This window comes from Ranitomeya variabilis, chromosome 2, assembly GCF_051348905.1.
Source record: "Ranitomeya variabilis isolate aRanVar5 chromosome 2, aRanVar5.hap1, whole genome shotgun sequence".
Classification (NCBI taxonomy): Eukaryota; Metazoa; Chordata; class Amphibia; order Anura; family Dendrobatidae; genus Ranitomeya; species Ranitomeya variabilis.
This window is the reverse complement of record NC_135233.1, coordinates 416714345-416742023: the sequence shown is the minus strand read 5'-3', so window position 1 is coordinate 416742023 and position 27679 is coordinate 416714345. Positions and strand designations below refer to the sequence as shown.

The 27679-nt window shown below is 49.6% G+C and overlaps 1 protein-coding gene across 1 annotated transcript; it reads left to right on the top strand.

Annotated features, from left to right (window-relative positions):
- Nucleotides 1–10020: 10020 nt before the first annotated feature.
- C2H11orf58 (chromosome 2 C11orf58 homolog) lies at nucleotides 10021–27587 on the top strand. Its single transcript, XM_077286568.1, has 5 exons — nucleotides 10021–10265; nucleotides 10346–10429; nucleotides 20134–20194; nucleotides 21478–21587; nucleotides 27127–27587. Exons 1-5 carry the CDS (start codon nucleotides 10191–10193, stop codon nucleotides 27337–27339), a joined length of 543 nt encoding a protein of 180 aa, XP_077142683.1. The 5' UTR covers nucleotides 10021–10190; the 3' UTR covers nucleotides 27340–27587.
- Nucleotides 27588–27679: the final 92 nt, after the last annotated feature.

The following is a 27679-nucleotide window of genomic DNA, read 5'->3' as shown; positions in this document are numbered from 1 at the left end:
GGCAATGTTCAGCCAGTGTTAGTCAAGGCCGGGGCACAATGTAACCGCGGCCCCTATGACTGAATACTGAATGCCACCACTGCCTTTGCCCATAGTTGTGCCTCCACATCAGGCTCCCCGCAAAGCATGTCCTAAGTTCCCCCATTTGAAACTCCATCACTGTATCCAGCACATCAGGCAGCTGCCCAAGCATGCTATCAAGTATAGCGATGTTTGAGAAAGACCAAGATCGGGTCAATAAGTCACTTGCTACTTGATATCGCATTGCCAATTATCCATGTTTTATGTTGTGGTGCACAACTTTATACTGAACTTACATTATTAAATCCCTCCTTGCTATAAACCTCTGTGAGTGCAGCTGATTCACCTCAGCTCGTGTGACTTTGGATTCGTCCCGTTGAGCCAGCACCCTTCCACCGCTGTGTGTGCATCCTTTCTCATACTTCTGCAGATTAACCCCATATCTTAACAGCGTTATTCCTAGTGACAACTTCTCTTTAAGTGTGACAAACATGCAAAAGAATAGGAAATCAGGAAAGGGACAAACACTTTTTCACACTACTGTATGTGGAGCGCCCCATGGGGCTGTGGGGTACTTGGTACCGGGTCCGACATGGCAGTTCTTAAAGGGGAAGGTCACGGCAGCAGTAACCCGGTCTGTGGCCCTGGGCGTCCAATAATAAAGCGATATTTTTGTGGTAAATGGAAAATGTGAATAAAGTTTATGGGGAGAAAGGGAAATGTTTGTGACGCCACCCATGGTGTTCGGCAATGAGGTGGTGGCCGACGCTGCAGTTCAGATCCCCTGGGGCAAATGGTGATGCAGCAGAGTTGGTGCAGCACTTCACGGGTAGAGCTAACCCCAGGAGGGCAGATGTAGTGTAGAGGATATAAGATGGCGGTGGTGGCTATCCCGGGCAGGTGCGATTGGAATTACGCAAAGGACACAGCAAGGTGCAATTTCCAGACTTTTACTTAGAGTTCTTTATGGCACCCAGCCGGGTGTGCCGTGTCCTCCGGTTCTGTGGACCAGCAAACTCCCAGGTAGATTGGGATGCACCTTTCCAGGACTCCTTTCATATGCCTTTCTCTAGCTGTCTCTCTACGCATGCTTCCACTTCTCCTGCCCAGCGCCTAACCGACAGTGTTCCAAGCCAGCAGCCACGAACCTGGTGGGGCGACATCCCCTGCGTCCCCTGGATTCTCTCCTGCTGCCTTTTTGCCGAAGTATGGGTGGATGTGGCTGACTCTTGCAGAAGCCACAGCCTCCGGTTTCTTAGCTAGACTTGCAGTTTCTCACTAAGTTGGGGCCGGTCCCCTTAGGGTATGGCTCCACGGTACGGCTTGCCGGCGGGTTCGCCGCAGCGGCGAAGCCGCTCGGCGCTAAGCCCCGCCCCCTTTCTGGGACGCGATGGTGCCGGATGTGTACAGTACACATCCGGGATCATCGCACCCCTCGCCATAGGGCCCTGTGATATGCCTTGCGGGGACGCTGCGTCCCCGCAAGGTGTACGGACATGCTGCGTGCTGAAAAGACGCGCAGCATGTCCGGAGTCGCAGGGCCGCCGCGTGCGGGTTTCCACGCATAGTGGAGACGGGATTTCATAAAATCCCCTCCACTATGCTGGAACATCTGGACGCTGCTTGTTTGACGCTGCAGCGTCAAACAAGCAGCGTTTACGTACCGTGGAAACATACCCTTACTGCGACTTGGTCCCTCCACGTCTGGATGCAGGCCCCGTGGGTGGCTTCTGCACTTCCCGTGCCCCTAGGACACCTTCTGGGAGCTTCTTTCTGTCTCTATTTCACTCTTCTTCCGTCCTGTCTGTCAGGAGCGGCAGATCTGCACGTCTGCTCAGCTCCATTTCCTCCCTCCTTCTCTCCACTTTCCCTCCTAAATAGCTCCTCCCCTACTCTACCTACCCCACTCACTCCCAACACCCATTCCTGCCTAGCCTGGGATGAGGCCTTCCTCCCTAAGGGTACGCCCAGGTGCCCCGACTGAGCTGGTGCGTGTTGGATGTGAGTGTTAGAGTCCTGGGTAGTGCTCCCTCCTTACCTGAGAGTGGGATACCACACCTCTGGGTGAGGTGCAGTGTCTCTGTGGCGACTGGACCCCAGGGGCGCCACATATGTATATATATTGCTGCTGTTTTCATCACAGAGGTTCCTCTGCATTCAGACTTCTACGTTCTACCTAACCTTTAAATATTAGTTTCAAAAAGTTCAGCACCCGTCCCATATATTTCAGTGGAGCAGCCAGAATCCATGCATCTTCTGCAGAAACAACCTCATTCTGAGGAGTGGAATGGATCACAGTTGCGGAGATTTGTACAATGACTGCGCTGCATGTGAACATGCGCCAATGAATTGAAGATTTGCGTCACGCTACTAGATTACTTGTTACAAGTGCAGTAATAAAAGTTTATATCATAGAGACTTTCTGTATGTGGCCCATCCAGTGCATGTCAGGCGGTGACAGCAGCACATTCCATGCTTTATCTGTGTGGTCTCCATCCCGGGGATCTCGGAATAATGCCGGCAGCTGCAGAAACCCCAGTGTGAACCTCACAGAAGCCATTTCTAAAGCGTGGAAAACACTGCCACCTACTGGCTGCTTCAAAATTCACAGACACAGCGGCAAGCTCTAACAGGAACAGGTGGCGCTATAGAGTTTATGTCCTCTTTTTCTCTGAAGAGGCAATTTGCATATAGATCTAACAGGAAGTTAGTGACCCCTCCAGGCTCAGGATGGTAAGATTCCAGCACAGACATGTGCGCACTTAGGCTACGTTCACATTAGCGTTAAGCTAATGTGCGTCGGGTTTGCGTCGGCGACGCAGCGGCGACGCATGCGTCATGCGCCCCCTATACTTAACATGGGGGACGCATGCGTTTTTTATTGTTGCGTTGTGCCACAAATGCGTCTTTTTTGCCGCAAGCGTCGGACCAAGAAAACGCAACAAGTTGCATTTTTCTTGCGTCCGATTTTCGGCAAAAACCGACGCATGCGTCGCAAAACGCAGCGTTTTTGCGTGCGTTTTGCCGCGTTTTTGCGTGCGTTGTGCGTTGCGTCGTTGACGCAGCGGCGCACAACGCTAGTGTGAACTTAGCCTAAGGCTGCTTTCACAAATCAGTTTTTTGCCATCAGTCGCAATCCGTTGTATTTTGAAAAAAATCTCATCTGATCTGTTGCAGATTGTGAAAAACGGATGCGACGGATCCATTTTTTCAACGGATCCGACTAGGGGGGCTGGCTAAAGGATCCTAAAAAAATCAGAGCATGCTCAGTTAAAAAAAGGAATCCGTCACCGGATTCCATCATTTGACGGATCCGGCGCCCATAGGCTTCCATTCTAACAAACAATGGACGGCGTTACTTTGTCCGTTGTCTCCGGCCACCGGACAATTTTCGACAGATCCAGCAAACGACGGATGAAACATGAGGTCATCGTCACAATCCGTCGCTAATACAAGTCTATATAGATTGTGAGCCCTCGCGGGCAGGGTCCTCTCTCCTCCTGTATATCCTCACCTATCCCTTGTAGATTGTGAGCCCTCGCGGGCAGGGTCCTCTCTCCTCCTGTATTCTCACCCATCCCTTGTAGATTGTGAGCCCTCGTGGGCAGGGTCCTCTCTCCTCCTGTACCAGTCGTGACTTGTATTGTTCTGGATTATTGTACTTGTTTTTTATTATGTATACCCCTCCTCACCTGTAAAGCGCCATGGAATAAATGGCGCTATAATAATAATAGGAGATTCAGCACAAGGCACACAGGCAGCTGACACCAGAAGCCATCAAGAATGGAACATTCTGCAATAGGAAGAAGTTCAGCAAGTTTCTAGAGAACCGCTTTGTGTTATTAGTGTCCTGTGCAAATCTCCATCAGGTCCAGGAAGAAAAACAAAACCCTAAGCCAAGGACTGAGCAACAGCAGCCTCATTACTGCACACAGTTTAAGAGCCAAAGAAGATAAATCCTTTGCAGATGCTGCCGGGTGCGACCACATGGATCCCAGCCTGGGGCGACCACAAGGATCCCGGCCTGGGGCGACCACACGGATCCCGGCCTGGGGCGACCACACAGATCCCGGCCTGGGGCGACCACACAGATCCCGGCCTGGGGCGACCACACGGATCCCGGTCTGGGGCAACCACAGGGATCCCAGCCTGGGGAAGCCACAAGGATCCCGGCCTGGGGCGACCACAGGGATCCCGGCCTGGGGTGACCACAGGGATCCCAGCCTGGGGCGACCACAAGGATCCCGGCCTGGGGCAACCACACGGATCCCAGCCTGGGGCGACCACACGGATCCCAGCCTGGGGCGACCACACGGATCCCGGCCTGGGGCGACCACACGGATCCCAGCCTGTGGCGACCACAGGGATCCCGGCCTGGGGCAACCACAGGGATCCTGGCCTGGGGCGACCACAGGGATCCTAGCCTGGGGCAGTCACAAGGATTCCAGCCTGGGGCGACCACAGGGATCCCGGCCTGGGGCGACCACACGGATCCCGGCCTGTGGCGACCACAGGGATCCTGGCCTGGGGCGACCACTGGGATCCTGGCCTGGGGCGACCACTGGGATCCCAGCCGGGGGCAACCACAGGGATCCCGGCTTAGGGGCTTCTCCTGTTTGGGCCAAATTGCGCCTCAGTTTCCTCTGATGATTTTTGGAGGTAAAAATTCCATCTGGTTTCACAGCTCTGGAGTCCCGGGCACAGAAGCATCATTATTCCTTAGTTTGGAGCTGCCATGGATCTAAGGTCTTTTCAGGAGCTCACTTCTTCAGAGACAATCCAAGGACGAAGAAACATGCACCTGGAAAACTGGGTGTACTTTGTTGTGTACCTGGAGGACTGGGGGCACCTGGAGCACTGAACATACATTGGGGGCACCTGGAGGACTGGATATATATTGGGGGCACCTTGAGGACTGGATATATATTGGGGGGCACCTGGAGGACTGGATATATATTGGGCGGCACCTGGAGGACTGGATATACATTGGGGGGCACCTGGAGGACTGGATATATATTGGGGGCACCTGGAGGACTGGATATATATCGGGGGGGCACCTGGAGGACTGGATATATATTGGGAGGCACCTGGAGGACTGAACATACATTGGGGGGCACCTGGAGGACTGGATATATATTGGGGGCACCTTGAGGACTGGATATACATTGGGGGGCACCTGGAGGACTGGATATATATTGAGGGCACCTGGAGAACTGAACATAGATTGAGGTGCACCTAGAGGACTGGATATACACGTGGGGCACCTGGAGGACTGGATATACATTGGGGGGGGGGGCACCTGGAGGACTGGATATACATTGGGGGGCACCTGGAGGACTGGATATATATTGGGGGCACCTGGAGGACTGGATATATATTGGGGGTACCTGGAGGACTGGATATATATTGGGAGGCACCTGGGGGACTGGACATACATTGGGGGCACCTGGAGGACTGAACATACATTGGGGGGCACCTGGAGGACTGAATATATATTGGGGGGCACCTGGAGGACTGGATATATATCGGGGGGGCACCTGGAGGACTGGATATATATTGGGAGGCACCTGGAGGACTGAACATACATTGGGGGGGCACCTGGAGGACTGGATATATATTGGGGGCACCTTGAGGACTGGATATACATTGGGGGGCACCTGGAGGACTGGATATATATTGAGGGCACCTGGAGAACTGAACATAGATTGAGGTGCACCTAGAGGACTGGATATACACGTGGGGCACCTGGAGGACTGGATATACATTGCGGGCACCTGAAGGACTGGATATACATTGGGAGGCACCTGGAGGACTGGATATATATTGGGGGCACCTGGAGGACTGGATATATATTGGGGGGCACCTGGAGGACTTAATATACATTGGGGCACCTGGAGGACTGGATATATCTTGGGGGGCACCTGGAGGACTGGATATATATTGGGGGCACCTGGAGGACTGAACATACATTGGGGGGCACCTGGAGGACTGAACATACATTGGGGGGCACCTGGAGGACTGGATATACATTGGCGGCACCTGGAGGACTGAATATATATTGAGGGCACCTGGAGAACTGAACATAGATTGAGGTGCACCTAGAGGACTGGATATACACGTGGGGCACCTGGAGGACTGGATATACATTGCGGGCACCTGGAGGACTGGATATACATTGGGAGGCACCTGGAGGACTGGATATATATTGGGGGCACCTGGAGGACTGGATATATATTGGGGGGCACCTGGAGGACTTAATATACATTGGGGCACCTGGAGGACTGGATATATCTTGGGGGGCACCTGGAGGACTGGATATATATTGGGGGCACCTGGAGGACTGAACATACATTGGGGGGCATCTGGAGGACTGAACATACATTGGGGGGCACCTGGAGGACTGGATATACATTGGCGGCACCTGGAGGACTGGATATACATAAGGGGGTACCTGGAGGACTGGATATACATTGGGGGGCACCTGGAGGACTGAACATACATTGGGGGCACCTGGAGGACTGGATATACATAAGGGGGTACCTGGAGGACTGGATATATATTGGGAGGCACCTGGATATACATTTGGGGGCACCTGGAGGACTGGACATACATTGGGGGCACCTGGAGGACTGGATATACATTGGGGGTACCTGGAGGACTGGATATACATTGGGGGCACCTGGAGGACTGGATATACATTGGGGGCACCTGGAGGACTGGATATACATTGGGGGTTCCTGGAGGACTGGATATATATTGGGAGGCACCTGGAGGACTGGATATACATTGGGGGGCACCTGGAGGACTGAACATGCATTGGGGGCACCTGGAGGACTGGATATATATTGGGGGCACCTGGAGGACTGGATATACATAAGGGGGTACCTGGAGGACTGGATATATATTGGGAGGCACCTGGATATACATTGGGGGGCACCTGGAGGACTGGACATACATTGGGGGCACCTGGAGGACTGGATATACATTGGGGGTACCTGGAGGACTGGATATACATTGGGGGCACCTGGAGGACTGGATATACATTGGGGGCACCTGGAGGACTGGATATACATTGGGGGTTCCTGGAGGACTGGATATATATTGGGAGGCACCTGGAGGACTGGATATACATTGGGGGGCACCTGGAGGACTGGACATACATTGGGGGGGGGGCACCTGGAGGACTGAACATACATTGGGGGCACCTGGAGGACTAGATATACATTGGGGGGCACCTGGAGAACTGAACATACATTGGGGGGCACCTGGAGGACTGGATATACATGTGGGGCACCTGGAGGACTAGATATACATTGGGGGGCACCTGGAGGACTAGATATACATTGGGGGGCACCTGGAGAACTGAACATACATTGGGGGGCACCTGGAGGACTGGATATACATGTGGGGCACCTGGAGGACTAGATATACATTGGGGGGCACCTGGAGAACTGGATATACATTGGGGGCACCTGGAGGACTGGATATACATTGGGGGGCACCTGGAGGACTGGATATATATTGGGGGGCACCTGGAGAACTGGATATACATTGGGGGGCACCTGGAGGACTGGATATACATTGGGGGGCACCTGGAGGACTGGATATACATTGGGGGGCACCTGGAGGACTGAACATACATTGGGGGCACCTGGAGGACTGGATATATATTGGGGGCACCTGGAGGACTGGATATATATTGGGGGTACCTGGAGGACTGGATATATATTGGGAGGCACCTGGATATACATTGGGAGGCACCTGGAGGACTGGACATACATTGGGGGCACCTGGAGGACTGGATATACATTGGGGGTACCTGGAGGACTGGATATACATTGGGGGCACCTGGAGGACTGGATATACATTGGGGGCACCTGAAGGACTGGATATATATTGGGAGGCACCTGGAGGACTGGATATACATTGGGGGGGGGGGGGGGCACCTGGAGGACTGGATATACATTGGGGGGGCACCTGGAGGACTGGATATATATTGGGGGGGCACCTGGAGGACTGGATATATATTGGGGGCACCTGGAGGACTGGATATATATTGGGAGGCACCTGGATATACACTGGGGGGCACCTGGAGGACTGGACATATATTGGGGGCACCTGGAGGACTGGATATACATTGGGGGCACCTGGAGGACTGGATATATATTGGGAGGCACCTGGATATACATTGGAGGGCACCTGGAGGACTGGATATACATTGGGGGGTACCTGGAGGACAGGATTTACATTGGGGGCGCCTGGAGGACTGGATATACATTGGGGGCACCTGGAGGACTGGACATACATTGGGGGCACCTGGAGGACTGGACATACATTGGGGGCACCTGGAGGACTGGATATACATTGGGGCACCTGGAGGACTGGATATACATTGGGGGTACCTGGAGGACTGGATATATATTGGGAGGCACCTGGATATACATTGGGGGGCACCTGGAGGACTGGATATACATTGGGGGGTACCTGGAGGACAGGATATACATGTGGGGCACCTGGAGGACTGAACATACATTGGGGGCACCTGCAGGACTGGATATACATTGGGGGGCACCTGGAGAACTGAACATACATTGGGGGGCACCTGGAGGACTGGATATACATGTGGGGCACCTGGAGGACTGGATATACATTGGGGGCACCTGGAGGACTGGATATATCTTGGGGGGCACCTGGAGGACTGGATATATATTGGGGGCACCTGGAGGACTGAACATACATTGGGGGGCACCTGGAGGACTGGATATATATTGGGGGCACCTGGAGGACTGGATATACATTGGGGGGCACCTGGAGGACTGGATATATATTAGGGGCACCTGGAGGACTGGATATACATTGGGGGCACCTGGAGGACTGGATATATATTGGGGGCACCTGGAGGACTGAACATACATTGGGGGGCACCTGGAGGACTGGATATATATTGGGGGCACCTGGAGGACTGGATATACATTGGGGGGCACCTGGAGGACTGGATATACATTGGGGGCACCTGGAGGACTGGATATACATTGGGGGGTACCTGGAGGACAGGATATACATTGGGGGGCACCTGGATGACTGGATATATATTGGGGGCACCTGGAGGACTGGATATACATTGAGGGGCACCTGGATGACTGGATATATATTGGGGGCACCTGGAGGACTGGATATACATTGGGGGGCATCTGGAGGACTGGATATACATTGGGGGGGCACCTGGAGGACTGGATATACATTGGGGGGGCACCTGGAGGACTGGATATACATTGGGGGGGCACCTGGAGGACTGGATATACATTGGGGGGGCACCTGGAGGACTGGATATACATTCGGGGGGCACCTGGAGGACTGGATATATATTGGGGGGGCACCTGGAGGACTGGATATACATTGGGGGGGCACCTGGAGGACTGGATATACATTGGGGGCACCTGGAGGACTGGATATACATTGGGGGGCACCTGGAGGACTGGATATACATTGGGGGGGCACCTGGAGGACTGGATATACATTGGGGGGCACCTGGAGGACTGGATATACATTGGGGGGGCACCTGGAGGACTGGATATACATTGGGGGGGCACCTGGAGGACTGGATATACATTGGGGGGGCACCTGGAGGACTGGATATACATTGGGGGGGCACCTGGAGGACTGGATATACATTCGGGGGGCACCTGGAGGACTGGATATACATTGGGGGGGCACCTGGAGGACTGGATATACATTGGGGGGGCACCTGGAGGACTGGATATATATTGGGGGCACCTGGAGGACTGGATATACATTGGGGGGCACCTGGAGGACTGGATATACATTGGGGGGGCACCTGGAGGACTGGATATACATTCGGGGGGCACCTGGAGGACTGGATATATATTGGGGGGGCACCTGGAGGACTGGATATACATTGGGGGGGCACCTGGAGGACTGGATATACATTCGGGGGGCACCTGGAGGACTGGATATATATTGGGGGGCACCTGGAGGAATGGACACTGCTCTTTGTTCGTAATCAGCTAGCTCAGGCTGTGGCAGAACTGCACATGCGCGCAGTGAAGGACGATGGGAGATGTAGTATTAGGTGGTGACAGGAAGCACGTGACTAGCTCCAAGTCCCGGCGTCCTTTACGTGTGTACAGAAATCCCTGACATCCGGGGCGATGAGCCGCCAAGCGAAGGGAGAGGATCGTCATCGGCGGGGCCACAAGAGAGGGAAGCGGAGCCCGGACAGCGAGGTGAGGACGGAGCCGCCTCTTGTCTGCTGTTGTCGGAGGCTTGTGCTTGTCGGGCTCAGTCCTGTTCTCCTTCTTTCCAGGCCGGTGGCGGCAGCTGGGAGGAGGCGGATCTCGGCAATGAGGAGCGAAAGCAGAAATTCCTGCGGCTCATGGGGGCCGGGAAGGTGAGGTGCGGGAGAATAGCGGCCGGGCAGAGGGGGCGGCTGGGCATGTCCGGCGCTTCTGCGGTATCCCCTCCTGATGCACAATGCTGGCCTCGCCCTGAATGTGTGACCACGCCCTGAATGTGTGACCACGCCCTGAATGTGTGACCACGCCCTGAATGTGTGACCACGCCCTGAATGTGTGACCACGCCCTGAATGTGTGACCACGCCCTGAATGTGTGACCACGCCCTGAATGTGTGACCACGCCCTGAATGTGGGACCACGCCCTGAATGTGGGACCACGCCCTGAATGTGGGACCACGCCCTGAATGTGGGACCACGCCCTGAATGTGGGACCACGCCCTGAATGTGGGACCACGCCCTGAATGTGTGACCACGCCCTGAATGTGGGACCACGCCCTGAGCGGCGGCTTCTCGCCGGTTTTTTAAATAAACTTCTGTGCTCGCCTCAGCGGATCCAGCACTGCCCCTCCCCCGCTGCAGGGAGCAGCCAATCATAGGCCTGGGCTGTCCCACTCTCAATGCCTGTTGGTCCAGCACTACCCCATCCCCGCAGAGCCCAGTGATTGCCTGTGCTGTAGTAGTGGGGGGGGGGGCAGCGTTGGATCCACGTGGGACGAGTAGAAGTTGTATGTTTATACTGTGGATGGTGTATTAACCCCTTCACCCCGGAGGGTGGTTTGCACGTTAATGACCGGCCATTTTTTACATTTCTGATCACTGCCCCTTTCAGGTTGTAGCTTTGGAGCTTCCATGGATCCTGGTGATTCTGAGATTTGTTTTTTTTCCGTGACATTTTGGACGTTTAAAATTTCTTCGATCTGACTTGTATTTGTTTGAAAAAAATGAAATTTGGCAAAAATTTATAAAGTGTCACAATTTCCAAACTCTAAATTTTTATGCCCTGAAATCAGTCATAGCGCACAACATAGTTAATAAATAACATTTCCCACATGTCTACTTTACATCAGCACAATTTTGGAAACAACATTTGTTAGAACGTTATAAGGGTTAAAACTTGTCCAGCGATTTCTAATTTTTCCAACAAAATTTACAAAACTAGTGCACACGGGTGTGAACTCTTGTGCAATTACCAGCCAACAGACTTCCTTTGTTTGAATCAGGCTGCCATGCAGACATTGTAGCACCACAGGTCCCAGGTTCCCAGCACCAGGCTCTGAGATATTATAGATCATTTTCTAGATTCAATAACAGAATGCGCTGTCTCTGAGCCTAGCCAAGCACATAGTCGGAATCTGCATTTGTTTCCCCACAAGCCCGTACCACGCAGCCACCTCTAGCACTCTGCGTTACTGAGATATAAATAGACAAAAAACAGAAACACAAGCAGCCATATGGTCCCATAAAATACATGCTTTATTGAATACAAAAGATAAAATCACCAGACACGAACAGGTGTACAGAGGGGAAATACCAGTACACACCAATGATGATGGAACAAAGCAGGCCTGAGAACGGTCCGTGAACCACAATGCTGAACTAGCAATAGGCTAGAGAGGAGCTTTCCAGTATAGGGGACAGCAATGTATTCCATATCTATAGGGCAAGTGCCCTTATGTAGGAAACGCTAACATCCCGGCACAGTGCAACAGTGTACTTACAGCAAACAAGGTGGTCCAGGGAACGAACAGACAGGCCTGACCCCAACGCGCGTTTCGGAACGCACCGCTCCTTCGTCAGGAGCGGTGCGTTCCGAAACGCGCGTTGGGGTCAGGCCTGTCTGTTCGTTCCCTGGACCACCTTGTTTGCTGTAAGTACACTGTTGCACTGTGCCGGGATGTTAGCGTTTCCTACATAAGGGCACTTGCCCTATAGATATGGAATACATTGCTGTCCCCTATACTGGAAAGCTCCTCTCTAGCCTATTGCTAGTTCAGCATTGTGGTTCACGGACCGTTCTCAGGCCTGCTTTGTTCCATCATCATTGGTGTGTACTGGTATTTCCCCTCTGTACACCTGTTCGTGTCTGGTGATTTTATCTTTTGTATTCAATAAAGCATGTATTTTATGGGACCATATGGCTGCTTGTGTTTCTGTTTTTTGTCTGTACATATTGATTGGCAGCTGGTCCCTATTATCCATACTAAGCATATACTTATTTGTAGAATGTGTTGATATTGTTAAACTTCTTTAAATATGCTGGCTTTAATATTTTCATGTTACTGAGATATAAAGCAAAGCTACCAGGAATTAAATACAGCAGCCGTATTTGGTCTCACTGCACAGATACAATCCAGCAGAACCCAGAGGTGCCGCCACCGTCCCATTTAGAGCTTCGGGTGGAAAGTTATGGACATCCGCGGTTCTGGCCAGAAAGCCCTGAACTCAGATATGGGAGGAGAGAGGCTGCACAGCCCAGGGGTTGGCGCAGCGAGTGGGAGGGGGCAGCCTAGGGGATAATGGGCAGCTCCTCATTTTGGACTTAGTTTTTATACTGGTAGGAGACTAGTTAGCTTACGCAGCCAGAGAATCGCGTAACAAAGATTTGGATCAGTGGTGACATGCTACATAACACGGTAATTGCAATCTATCTGTATCCTACCCTTGTACTACACTTCCCTTGTACTACACTTCTCTCTCTCTCTCTCTCTCTCTCTCTCTCTCTCTCTCTCTCTCTCTCTCTCTCTCTCTCTCTCTCTCTCTCTCTCTCTCTCTCTCTCTCTCTCTCTCTCTCTCTCTCTCTCTCTCTCTCTCTCTCTCTCTCTCTCTCTCTCTCTCTCTCTCTCTCATTTTTTTTTTTTTTTTTTTTTTTTTTTAGGGACCACATCACATTTGAAGTCATTTTGAGGGGTCTATATGATAGAAAATAACCAAGTGTGACACCATTCTAAAAACTGCACCCCTCAAGGTGCTCAAAACCACATGTAAGAAGTTTATTAACCCTTCAGGTGTTTCACAGGAATTTTTGGAATGTTAAAAAAAACAAAAAAATGAACAATTTTTTTTCACAAAAAATTTACTTCAGCTCCAATTTGTTTTATTTTCCCAAGGGTACCAGAAGAAATTGGACCCCAAAAGTTGTTGTGCAATTTGTCCTGAGTACGCCGATACCCCATATGTGGGGGTAAACCACTGTTTGGGTGCACGGGAGAGCTCGGAAGGGAAGGAGCGCCATTTGACTTTTCAATGCAAAATTGGCTGGAATTGAGAGAGGACGCCATGCCGCGTTTGGAGAGCCCCTCATGTGCCTATACATTGAAACCCCCCACAAGTGACACCATTTTGGAAAGTAGACCCCCTAAGGAACTTATCTAGATGTGTAGTGAGAACTGTGAACCCCCAAGTGTTTCACTACAGTTTATAACGCAGAGCCGTGAAAATAAAAAAATCTTTTTTTCCTCAAAAATTATTTTTTAGCCCCCAGTTTTGTATTTTCCCAAGGGTAACAGGAGAAATTGGACCCCAAAAGTTGTTGTCCAATTTGTCCTGAGTACGCTGATACCCCATATGTTGGGGTAAACACCTGTTTTGGTGCACGGCAGAGCTCTAAAGCGAAGGAGCACTGTTTTACTTTTTCAAAGCAAAATTGGCTGGAATTGAGATCGGACGCCATGTCGCGTTTGGAGAGCCCCTGATGTGCCTAAACAGTGGAAACTCCCCAATTCTAACTGAAACCCTAATCCCAACCACACCTCTAACCCTAATCCCAACTCTAACCCTAACCCCAACACACCCCAATCCCAACCATAACCCTAACTCTAATCACACCCCTAACCCTAATTCCAACCGTAAATGTAACCCTAACTGTAGCCCCAACCCTAACCCTAGCCCTAACCCTAATGGGAAAATGGAAATAAATACTTTTTTTTTAATTTTATTATTTTTTGCTAACTAAGGGGGTGGTGAAGGGGGGTTTGATTTACTTTCATAGCAGTTTTTTTTGGCGGATTTTTGATTGGCAGCTGTCACACACTAAAAGATGCTTTTTATTGCAAGAAATATTTTTTGCGTTCCCACATTTTATTGATAGATTGATGATCTGACATTTTGCAGTGCACTTTGTCAGATCAGTGATTGCACAGCAGGGAGGCTTCCCGGTGCTTGCTCTGAGCAGGCGCTTGGTAAGCCACTGCAGAACCCGGATTCAGCCCCGGGGCCTGCAGGGATAGGAGGTAAGAGACGCTCGGAGCAATGCGATCACATCGCGTTGCTCTGAGGGTCTCAGGGAAGCACGCAGGGAGCCCCCTCCCTGCGCGATGCTTCCCTGTGCCGCCGAAACACTGCGATCATCTTTGATCACAGTGTGCCGGGGGTTAATGCCCGGTGGCGGTCTGTGACCGCTCCTGGCACATAGTGCCGGATGTCAGCTGTAATAATCAGGTGACACCCGGCGGCGATCGGCCACTCTCCCCCCATGAGCGCGGCCGATCGCATATGACGTACTATCCCGTCCCTGGGGATTTAGGCCCAGGTCACCTCGACGGGATAGTATGTCATATGGGATTAAGGGGTTAAGCGTATATTAACCCCTTCACCCCCAGAGCTTTTTTCGGTTTTTCGCTCCCCTCCTTCCCAGAGCCATAACTTTTTTTATTTTTCCGTTAATATGGCCAAGTGAGGGCTTATTTTTTGCGGGACGAGTTGTACTTTTGAATGACACCATTGGTTTTACCATGTCTTGTACTAGAAAACGGGAAACAAATTCCAAGTGTGGTGAAATTGCAAAAACAGTGCAGTCCCACACTTCTTTTTTGTTTGGCTTTGTTCTAGGTTTACTAAATGCTAAAATTGACCTGCCATTATGATTGTCCAGGTCAGTACGAGTTCATAGACACCTAACATGTCTAGGTTCTCATTTATCTAAGTGGTTAAAAAAAAAACTCCAAACTTTGCTAAAAATGAAAACAAAATTGCGCCATTTTCCGATACCTGTAGCGTCTCCATTTTTCGTGATCTGGGGTCGGGTGCGGGCTTCTTTTTTCTGTGCCGAGCTGACGTTTTTAATGATACAATTTTGGTGCAGATACGTTATTTTGATCGCCCGTTATTGCATTTTAATACAATGTCACGGCGACCAAAATAATGTAATTCTGGTGGTTTTAATTTTTTTTTTTTCTCGCTACGCCGTTTAGCGATAAGGTTAATCCTTTTTTTTTTATTGATCGGGCGATTCTGAACTCGGCGATACCAAATATGTGTAGGTTTGACTTTTTTTTTTTTTTTTTTTTAATTAATTTATTTTGAATGTGGTGAAGGGGGGGGGGGGGGTGATTAACCCCTTCACCCCCGGAGCTTTTTCCGTTTTCGTTTTTCGCTCCCCTCCTTCCCAGAGCCATAACTTTTTTATTTTTCCGTCAATTTGGCCATGTGAGGGCTTATTTTTTGCGGGACGAGTTGTACTTTTGAACGACATCATTGGTTTTACCATGTCGTGTACTAGAAAACGGGAAAAAAATTCCAAGTGCAGTGAAATTGCAAAAAAAGTGCAGTCCCACACTTGTTTTTTGCTTGCCTATTTTGCTAGGTTCACTAAATGCTAAAACTGACCTGCCATTATGATTCTCCAGGTCATTACGAGTTCTAGACACCAAACATGTCTAGGTTATTTTTTACCTAAGTGGTGAAAAAAAATTCCAAACTTTGCAAAAAACAAAACAAAATTGCGCCATTTTCCGATACTCGTAGCGTCTCCATTTTTCGTGATCTGGGGTCAGGTGAGGGCTTATTTTTTGCGTGCCGAGCTGGCATTTTTAATGATAGCATTTTGGTGCAGATACGTTCTTTTGATCGCCCGTTATTGCATTTTAATGCAATGTCGTGGCGACCAAAAAAACCGTAAATCTGGCGTTTCGATTTTTTTTCTCATTACGCCGTTTAGCGATCAGGTTAATGCTTTTTTTTTTATTGATAGATCGGGCGATTCTGAACGCGGCGATACCAAATGTGTAGGTTGGGGTTTTTTTTTTTATTGATTTATTTTGATTGGGGCGAAAGGGGGGTGATTTAAACTTTTATATTTTTTTTATTTTTTTCACATTTTTTTTTTACTTTTTTTTTTAACTTTTACCAGGCTAGAAGCAGGCACAGCCCGATCGGCTCTGCTACATAACAGCGATCATCAGATCGCTGTTATGTAGCTAAAATGCAGGTGTGCTGTGAGCGCCGACCACAGGGTGGCGCTCACAGCCACCGGCGATCAGTAACCATAGAGGTCTCCAGGACCTCTATGGTTACAATGTGCAAGCATCGCCGACCCCCGATCATGTGACGGGGGTCGGCGATGCGCTCATATCCGGCCGCACGGCCGGATGCGGTAGTTAAATGCCGCTGTCTGCGTTTGACAGCGGCATTTAACTAGTTAATAGCGGCGGGTGATCGCGATTTCACCCGCCGCTATTGCGCGCACATGTCAGCTGTAAAAAACAGCTGACATGTCGCAACTTTGATGTGCGCTCACCGCCGGAGCGCACATCAAAGCGGGGGTCCCGACATGTGACGTACTATACCGTCACATGTCGGGAAGGGGTTAAACTTTTATATTTTTAAAAACATTTTTTTTTTTTTTTTTTTTTTTTTTTACTTTTGCCATGTTTCAATAGTCTCCATAGGAGGCTAGAAGCTGCCACAACTCGATCGGCTCTGCTACATAGAGATGATGCTCAGATTGCTGCTATGTAGCAGAATTACAGGCTTGCTATGTGCGCCGACCACAGGGTGGCACTCTCAGCAATCTGGCATCAACAACCATAGAGGTCTGCAGGAGACCTCTGGTTGTTATGTAGACGCACTGATGACCCCTGATCATGTGACGGGGGTCACCGGTGTGCGCATTTCTGGCCGGATGGCCTGAAGCGATTGTTAAATGCCGCTGTCACTTTGACAGCGGCGTTTATCTAGTTAATAGGCGCGGGTGAATCGCGATTCTGCCTGCGCCTATTGCAGGCTCATGTCAGCTGTACAAAACAGCTGGCATGTCACAGCTTTGATGCAGGCTCACCACCGTAGCCTGCATCACAGCGGGGGTTCTGCCATCGGACGTACTATTCCGTCCGAGGTCAGAAAGGGGTTAAGTTATAACTTTTATTAAAAATTGTGACTTAAACAAATACCACCAAAGTATCATTAAGATACTTGCCAAGAAATACGTCAGGAGGTGCCTGTCCCTACAGTGCACCAACGTACCCTAAATCCTGCACAATGGCGCCCCCGCTCATCAACTGCTCACCCTGCTGCCCTATTGTGAACAGTAGATGATTACAGCACTAAGTAGAGAGTTGGGAAAATAGTTCTCAAGAATTTTGTAATTTAAAAGTGTCTTGTATGAAGATATTTGTCTGCCCCTAAACTCTGAAAGCTGCCTAACAGCGAGGGATGGTGGCCTAGGGTACTGCGGGGGATGGCAGCCTAGGGTACTGCGGGGGATGGCAGCCTAGGGTACTGCGGGGGATGGCGGCCGTCCCTTCTAGCCCTTGACTGTATGTAGATGCCCTTATGGCCTGATTCGGAGGGTGAGGAGCTGCTTGATGTCGGTGCTGTGAGGGTCTAGTTGATGCCACAGAGTACGGCCGTGATACTGTAGGGGATGCGAATAGCCAGGAGCACAAACAGAACGAGACGAAAATACGCAGTGACTGCTGTTATATCATAGAAAGGATATTTCTTAGGCCACTTTCACACATCAGGTTTTTTGTTTCAGGCACAATCTGGCAAGTTTACAAAAAAACGGATCCCCCCCCCGCCGGATCCGTTTTTTTTTCTCATAGCGTTGTATTCACGCCGGATTGCGCCTGATGCGCTTCTTCTACCGCCCTTATATACCGGCATGCATCCCCTGATTGGATGTACATACATAGAGGGGGCGCTGCCTTTTCAAAAATTGGTTCCTCCATCTGAGCGTGTCGGAAACCGGGTCTTCCATGATGTATATTGTTAAGTGGTGTGCATGAGCGGGAGTGCGTCATACGTAGCACCCAGGATCAACGACGTCATGATCCCTCCCTGGTCAGTCAGGAATTTACGTCCGATGTCAGAAACGGGTTAAAGTTGGGTGACCCAGTTTTAAAGAGGTGGTCTGGTCAAAACCGATAATTCTGCAGTCTGTGTGTCACTCTGACTTGTGAATCCCCCCCAGCTACGCCTTGCAGGGGTAACGGGACATGTATGAGGCCAGTGTATGGAGCGAGGTGTGTGTATAAGTCGTACATACCCTCTGTTCCCTGTATGCTGGGGGGATTCATATGTCTGCAGTCAGCGATACAAAGAGACTGCAGCCTTATCGGTGTTCACCTGGACAACCCCTTTAACTATTTCACAAAAATTCCCCACGTTTGACATAGTAGAGGAAATAAGTTGTCCCACTCCGCGCGTCTCCTGGTCTGTGGCCGCTCTGCACCGCGCGTCTCCTGGTCTGTGGCCGCTCTGCACCGCGCGTCTCCTGGTCTGTGGCCGCTCTGCACCGCGCGTCTCCTGGTCTGTGGCCGCTCTGCACCGCGCGTCTCCTGGTCTGTGGCCGCTCTGCACCGCGCGTCTCCTGGTCTGTGGCCGCTCTGCACCGCGCGTCTCCTGGTCTGTGGCCGCTCTGCACCGCGCGTCTCCTGGTCTGTGGCCGCTCTGCACCGCGCGTCTCCTGGTCTGTGGCCGCGCCGCTAAAAAAGCAAGAAAAAAATGCGATATATGAGCTGATGCAGGGGAGCACGTGAGACCTCCGAAACAATCACCAGACCCCAAGTGCTAACCAGTGGAGAGTCCGAGCAAGAACTGGTAAAGCAGCGAGCGATGCGGGTCCATGATGGGAGTCCACGATGGGAGAAGATGGGTGGTAGCAGTGGACGCAGACCCTTTAGTCCCCCTTTGTTGCCATCCATTCGAGTTCATGCAGATGTAGCCACAGTAATTCTATTACCTCCTTGCGGGATTTTCTGCCTTTTCCCACGATTCCAGGATTTAGGCTACGAGTCCGGGTTGTTGTCAGAATCGTGTCGGCCTTTTGTCATGTGACTCGTCCATTGAGAAGGTTTTTAGTTTATTTTTGTTAATAAAGAAGATTCCGTAATTTTCTTCTGTGGATGAGACCCTCTGGTCCGTGAGAGACCACCATACTCCAGGATGGAGAGAGGAATTGCCCAGATTGCTGGAATAGGGGGACACCCCATAGCTCAGTCCCTCCGAAGGGCCATAGGATTGGGGTGCAGGGGGAGTTTGCAATCACGTTTACTTATGGGGACGGCATCAGATCAGAGCTGCTGGCAAATCTGGAGGGTCCTGGGCCTCTGCCCAGGACTGGTGAGTGGCTATTCTTCTTATTGCTGTGGTCTTGTTACCGCTGCCGCGATGTGGCCCGCTGCAGCACTTGGAGGTGGTCAGCTGGACATTGGCAGCCTCTGGTCTGCTGAGGTTTCCTCTGATGGATGAGCGTCCGGGAGAGAAGGTCCAGGTCTGACTCCTGTCACTCGTGCTCTGGAGAAAGAAAAAAGGGGGAGATCGTTATTCATAAGCGCAGGAGGCTGGGACATTTCCAGACCAGATTCACGAGGGTCTGCGGCTGAGGAACTTTTTAGGATGGGAGAATCCTGGGGAGTGGAGACGGCCCAGCGTGAATGCTCCTAAGGCAAAACCCTGTAAATAGCCCCTCTCTGGGAAGACAGGGGGTCTCAGACTCAGGGGTCTCTGACAGACGGAGGGCCTGATGTTTCTTGTTCACATTATTTGACATTATTTTTTTTTTGCTTGTTTGTATTCTAGAAAGAACACACGGGGCGTCTTGTGATCGGTGACCACAAATCCACATCACACTTCCGGTCAGGTAAGGAGTTGTGAAGGGGCCATTTATGGCCTGACGCCCTGCTTCACGGATCGCCGACGTACAAGGACGGTGTCTCCTCTGTGGTGGTTGGACCTTCATCTGTGTCTGTTGGAAAGTTCCAGAACTTGATATCAGAATGTTTTGGATCTTCCTCGCCTTCTCCAGGCGCCTTGTCTTTGTGTTCCCGGGTGTCACATAGCAGATGTACTGCTGGCCTTTCTGTGAACACCTCTCTGCAGACTACACTCCGATGTATGAAATGGGCAGACCCTTCTACCGTTCATGGACGCGTCCTTTGAGCGCTGTCTGTGGAGCTTCGATGCTTCTGGTGGAATCCTCCTCTCCCTCCGTCATCAGGGCTTTGTGCTGTGTTGCTGACATCTGCTGACCCAAGGCCTTAAAGGGAATCTGTGATCGTCCCTCCTGAGCTGCCTTCATGGCCGCAGGTCATAGGAAGCTCATTCCAGAGAAATCCAGTTTTCTTATATGTAAGCGAGCTGTTCCAGGCTATAGGTGGGGCATAGATCTTCCTGAGACCCCGCCTTCACAGCTGATCATAAATGACAGGGACAGCAAAAGTGACCTTTGTCTCTTACAAACACTTTTGCTACAGTTGTCACAGCTCTGCCGTATTGTCCTTTCTCCTGTGAGATTGGTGTAATCACACACCGCTCTGCAGTGAGATCAGGAGAGCAGAGCGCGGCCATCACACTGGTGACATCACACTGGTAACACTGGTGGCCATCATACTAGTAACACTGGTGACATCACACTGGTGACATCACACATCACTCTGGTAACTACTCCTGTCAATTACAATGAACTTTGGAGGCGGAGTCTCAAGGACCTCTGTCCCGCTCATAGATCTTAACAGCTCATTTACATATAAAAAAGTGGAATTATCTGGAATAAAATACCGGATCCCAGCTATCAAGTTGTCATTTTATTCTGCTTCCTATGACCTGCAGCCATATAGACCGTTCAGAAGGACGATCACTGATACATTCCCTTTAAACGACTGTCAATAAGCGTTGGTTTCATTACCTGTGTGGACAGGCTCGTCCCATGTGCACAGACGATCGATAAGCGGTAGACTGTCGGCGGTTTTCGGCAGCACATACCGGTTTCACAGGACGATGTGCTGCCGAGAACGATGAATTCTACCCGACCTGACGTTCCAGTGTTAAACCTACACATGGACAGAGGCGAGTTTTCCTAGGAATTCTGGCTGTCCGGTGCTGATGTCTCCACTATCTAATGGTGAGAATCTCCTGTTCCCACAGGAGACGAGGATCGCAAAATGAATGATGAACTGGAGCATCAGTTCCAGCAGAGCATGGACAGCACAACGTCGGGGCGAAACCGGCGGCACTGTGGCCTCGGATTCAGTGAGGTAAGTGCCGGAGTCTGTACAGTCTAGCGGCAAATCTGCAGAGAGAGGCTGCCCCTCCCCCATGTGTGTGACACAATCCAGAAAATCACATTGAATGATTTTTACATAATTAATTTGCATTTTATTGCATGAAATAAGTATTTGATACAATAGAAAAACAGAACTTTAATATTTGGTGCAGAAACCTTTGTTTGCAGTTAGAGGTCAGACGTTTCCTGTAGTTGTTGACCAGGTTGGCACACACTGCAGCAGGGATATTGGCCCCCTCCTCCATACAGATCTTCTCCAGATCTTTCAGGCTTTGGGGCTTTCGCTGGGTAACATGCGTTTCAGCTTCCTCCAAAGACTTTCTACTCCACTCTGGTCTGGAGACTGGCTAGGCCACTCCAGGGTCTTGAAATGCTTCTTACGGAGCCCCTCCTTAGTGGCCCTGGCTGTGTGTTTCTGGTCATTGTCATCCAGCCATCACCCATCTTCAATGCTCTTACTGAGGGAATGAGGTTGATGGCCAAAATCTTGTGAAACACGATCCCATCCATCCTGTCTTCAATACGGTGTAGTCTTCCTGTCGCCTTTACAGAAACGCACCCCCAAAGTATGATGTTTCCCCCACCATGCTTCACGGTTGGGACGGTGTTCTGGGGGTTAGACTCATTCTTCAAACGCTGTGGATGGAGTTGATACCTGAAGGCTCTATTTTGGTCTCATCTGACCACATGACCTTCTCCCATTTGTTATCTGGATCATCCAGATGGTCATTGACGAACCTCTAAGGGGCCTGGACATGTGGTGGCGTCAGCAGGGTGACCTTCTGTGCCCTGCAGGATTTTAATCCTTGACAGTATAGTGTGTTACTAACGGTGATGTTTGAGACAGTGGTCCCAGCTCTCTTCAGGTCCCTGTAGTTCTGGGCTGATCCCTGTCCTTTTTCAGAATAATCCTTACTCCATGAGGCAAGATCTCGCATGGAGCCCCAGACTGACACAGATTGACAGTCCACTTGTGTTTCTTCCATTTTCTAATAATTGTCCCAACAGTTATTGCCTTCTCACCAAGCTGCTTGCCTATTGGCCTGTAACCCATCCCAGCCTTGTCCAGGTCTGGTGTTCTTAGACGGCTCTTTGATCTTGGCCATGGTGGAGAGGTTGGCGTGTGATTGAGTGTGTGGACAGTGTCTTTTATACAGGTAATGAGAGCAGAGTAGGAGGCTTCTTAAAGGAACACTAGCAGGTCTGTGAGAGCCAGAATTCTCCTGGTTGGTCGGTGATCAAATACTTATTTCATGCATTAAAACGCAAATTAATTATGCAACCATCATACAATGTGATTTTCTGGATTTTATTTTTAGATTCTGTCTCACAGGTCAAGTGTACGGTAACAATTACAGATCTCTCCATTCTGTGTAGGTGGGAAAACTTGCAAAATTGGCAGAGTATCAAATACTTATTTTTCCCCACTGTATACATAGTAACACAGTTATTAAGGTTGAAGGAAGACTTTAAGTCCACCTAGTTCAACCCATAGCCTAACCTAACATGTGGATCCAGAGGAAGGCAAAAAAAACCCATGTGGCAAAGAGTAAGCTCCACATTGGGGAAAAAAATTCCTTCCCGACTCCACATACGGCAATCAGACTAGTTCCCTGGATCATCGCCCTATCCAGGAATCTAGTGTATATACCCTGTAACATTATACTTTTCCAGAAAGGCATCCAGTCCCCTCTTAAATTTAAGTAACAAATCACTCATTACAACATACGGCAGAGAGTTCCATAGTCTCACTGCTCTTACAGTAAAGAATCCGCACCTATTATGCTTAAACCTTCTTTCCTCCAGACGTAGAGGATGCCCCCTTGTCCCTGTCTCAGGTCTATGAGTAAAAAGATCATCAGAAAGGTCTTTGTACTGTCCCCTCATATATTTATACATTAAAATAAGATCACTCCTTAGTCTTCGTTTTTCCAAACTAAATAGCCCCAAGTGTAATAACCTATCTTGGTATTGCAGACCCCCCAGTCCTCTAATAACCTTGGTCGCTCTTCTCTGCACCCGCTCTAGTTCAGCTATGTCTTTCTTATACACCGGAGACCAGAACTGTGCACAGTATTCTAAGTGTGGTCGCACTAGTGACCTGTATAGAGGTAAAATTATGTTCTCCTCATGAGCATCTATGCCTCTTTTAATGCATCCCATTATTTTATTTGCCTTTGTAGCAGCTGCCTGACACTGGCCACTGAATGAGTTTATCATCCACCCATACACCCAGGTCTTTTTAATTTACGGTTTTTCCCAGAGCTTTAGAATTAAGCACACAGTTTTACATCTTATCACTTCTACCCAAGTGCATGACCTTACATTTATCCCCATTAAAGCTCATTTGCCATTTATCAGCCCAAGCTTCCAATTTACATAAATCATCCTGTAATATAAAATTGTCCTCATCTGTATTGATTACCCTGCAGAGTTTAGTGTCATCTGCAAATATTGAAATTCTACTCTGAATGCCCCCTACAAGGTCATTAATAAATGTTAAAAAGAGGGCCCAATACTGACCCCCTGTGGTACCCCACTGCTAACCATGACCCAGTCCGAGTGTGCTCCATTAATAACCACCCTTTGTTTCCTATCCCTGAGCCAGCTCTTAACCCAGTTACACATATTTTCCTCTCTCCCCATTAATCTCATTTTATGTATCAACCTTTTGTGTGGCACCGTATCAAAAGCTTTTGAAAAGTCCATATACACTACATCTACTGGGTTCCCTTGGTCCAGTCCGGAACTTACCTCTTCATAGAAGCTGATTAAATTACTCTGACATGAACGGTCCCTAGTAAACCCGTGCTGATACTGGGTCATGAGGTTATTCCTCTTCAGATACTCCAGTATAGCATCCCTTAGAATGCCCTCCAGGATTTTACCCACAGTAGAGGTTAAGCTTACTGGCCTATAATTTCCGAGTTCAGTTTTTGTCCCCTTTTTGAATATTGGCACCACATTTGCTATACGCCAGTCCTCTGGTACAGACCCTGTTATTATGGAGTCTTTAAAGATTAAAACTAATGGTCTATCAATGACTGTACTTAATTCCTGCAGTACTCGGGGGTGTATCCCATCCGGGCCCGGAGATTTGTCAATTTTAGTGATTTTTAGACGCCGCCATACTTCCTGCTGGGTTAAGCAGGTGATACTTAATGGGGAATTTTTATCACTAGTCATATTGGCTGCCATGGGATTTTCTTGTGTAAATACTGATGAAAAAAAGTAATTTAGCATATTGTCTTTTTCCTCTTCCTCATCCATCATTTCACCCAGACTATTTTTATGGGGCCAACACTTTCATTTTTTAGTTTCTTACTATTTACGTAGTTAAAGAATATTTTGGGATTATTTTTACTCTCTGGCAATGAGTCTCTCTGTCTCAATTTTTGCTGCCTTGATTTGCTTTTTACAGAATTTATTTAATTTTCTGTATTTATTTAATGCCTCATCACTACCTACTTCCTTTAATTCTCTAAATGCTTTCTTTTTGTCCCTTATTGCGCCCCTTACAGCTCTATTTAGCTATATTGGTTTCCTCCTATTTCTAGTATGTTTATTCCCATACGGTATATACTGTGCACACGTCCTATCCAGGATGCTAATAAACGTCTCCCATTTTCTTTGTGTATTGTTATGTCTCAGGATATCGTCCCAGTTAATTGCACCAAGATCATCTCTCATCCGTTGGAAATTTGCCCTCCTGAAGTTTAGTGTCCTTGTCACCCCTCTACTACACATCTTATTAAAGGATACATGAACACTTATTATTTTGTGATCACTATTCCCTAAGTGACCCCCAACCCTTATATTTGATATGCGGTCTGGCCTGTTTGTTAATATTAGGTCTAGCAGTGCCCCCCTTCTTGTTGGGTCTTGTTGGGTCCTGAACCAGTTGTGAAAGGTAATTATCACTCATAGTTGTCAAAAACCGATTACCTTTGCTGGAACTGCAGGTTTCTGTTCCCCAATCTGTTTCAGGGTAGTTGAAGTCCCCCATAATAATGACTTCTCCTTGAGTCGCAGCTTCATCTATTTGCTTTACGAGGATATTCTCTGTTGCTTCCATTATTTTTGGAGACTTATAACAAACCCCTATCAGTAATTTATTATTTTTTCCCCCTCTACTTATCTCCACCTATATTATCACACAGGATGGGTTTTAAGGATGATTTTACATATAGACACACCCCTCCCCCTCGCTTATCCGTTCGGTCATTTCTGAACAGACTATAACCCTGCAAGTTAACAGCCCAGTCATGGCTCTCATCCAGCCATGTCTCAGATATCCCCACCACGTCATAATTATGCTTTAACATTAATTCTAATTCCTCCATGTTGTTGGCGAGGCTTCTAGCATCACGTAGGAGTCCCAAGACTGCTGTATACACATCACATAGGAGACCTGGGGCATAGTCATCACAGCAGATGCTTCGGTCCTCTTCTGTAGGACGGGAGCGCATTGTATGTGATCTCCTCCCTCAAAGTGCTGATCGATGTTCTTTCATTGCACGCCCTGCAACATTCAATATTGAACGCTGCGTGCACATGGTTGCGAAGTAAGAAAAAATTAAAGGGCTGGCAGCTGTCAAAATGCACTTGCTAGCCCGAGCACTGTGGTTTCCAGGAATCTGCCCTGGGGCCGGAGAAAAGTCAGTGGTCCGTAAATGGCCTGTGGGCCTGAGGTTTAGCACCCCTGGTCTAGAACATGGAAGAGGGAAAAAGAGATGACTTCTCCTGCCCCATCAGGACTGTACAGGCCCTGTAATCCGCACCAATCACTTCCTGACAGTTCTGCTGCTGGATGACGCCGTTTAATACAGGGCTACCCGTCTGATTGCATCATAGATTTACTGGGGGGAGTTCCTGGTTGGTACAGACCATTGCATTTAATGTAGGGCACCTGCTCACTAGTGATATAATCGTCATATTTATACATGATCCCCAGGGGCCGCCGTACAGGAGTTACGTGATCCTCGGGGATCGCCGTACAGGAGTCTGTGATGTCATATTTATACATGATCCCCGGGGGCCGCCGTACAGGAGTCTGTGATGTCATCGTCACATTTATACATGATCCCCGGGGGCCGCCGTACAGGAGTCTGTGATGTCATATTTATACATGATCCCCGGGGGCCGCCGTACAGGAGTCTGTGATGTCATCGTCACATTTATACATGATCCCCGGGGGCCGCCGTACAGGAGTCTGTGATGTCACTGGTGATGTTGCCCGTTCCGTGGCTTTTGTGGTGCAGGGGGTCTATTTCCAGCCTGTTGGTCACAAATTCCAGGTAATCTGCAAATACCCCAAGGATTTCCTGGCTTTTCTGGGTGGGGTCCTCATTGTCTGGGAGTCTTCCGGTGTGAGGTTGGGTTCCCACCATTTACTACTACGTATCCACTGTTCTGGGGTCCTGTCATCGGTCGCTGTGGCCTTTCCCTCAGTTTGTAAATGTTCTTACATTTTTCTTTATACGTCATTGATCATTACTTTATCTCTGTAGCCCCCTAGTTCTGAAGAAAAGCAGATGCCAGAAAACCCCCCTAAGGAAGAGAAGCAGGCGGATTTAAGTTCCAGTGACAGTGACCCAGAGACTGGAGCGGCGGAGACCACCGACCAGAGCGCCCCTGAGCGACAAAGCAGTAACGACAGCGCCAACGAGAAGACGCCCAAGTGCAGCTACAAAATGCAGTTTGTCAAGTCCAGCGGATTCTGACCCCATATGTCTGGGCGCAGCTGAGACATTAGAAGGTAAAAACGTGCACATCTGTGGCCCACATTGGACGCCCCGGGCCGGACCCCACACTCCGGCGTCGCTGACAATGGTGGTGGCACTGCTCGGCCTCGGATCTGCTCCCTGCGGCAGGGAAGGATTTATGGCATTTTTATACTTTCTTCTGTGATAATGACGCCTTGTTCATCTGGAGAACTTTTGTGGTGGAATAAACCTGGGATGTGGCTGAATCATGGTGGTGTCTGCACAGACGTGGAACGAGGCCTAGCCTGCAGTCGCCTCTCCTGTCGGGGTCTTCGAGTGCTGGTGACCCCCGTCATGG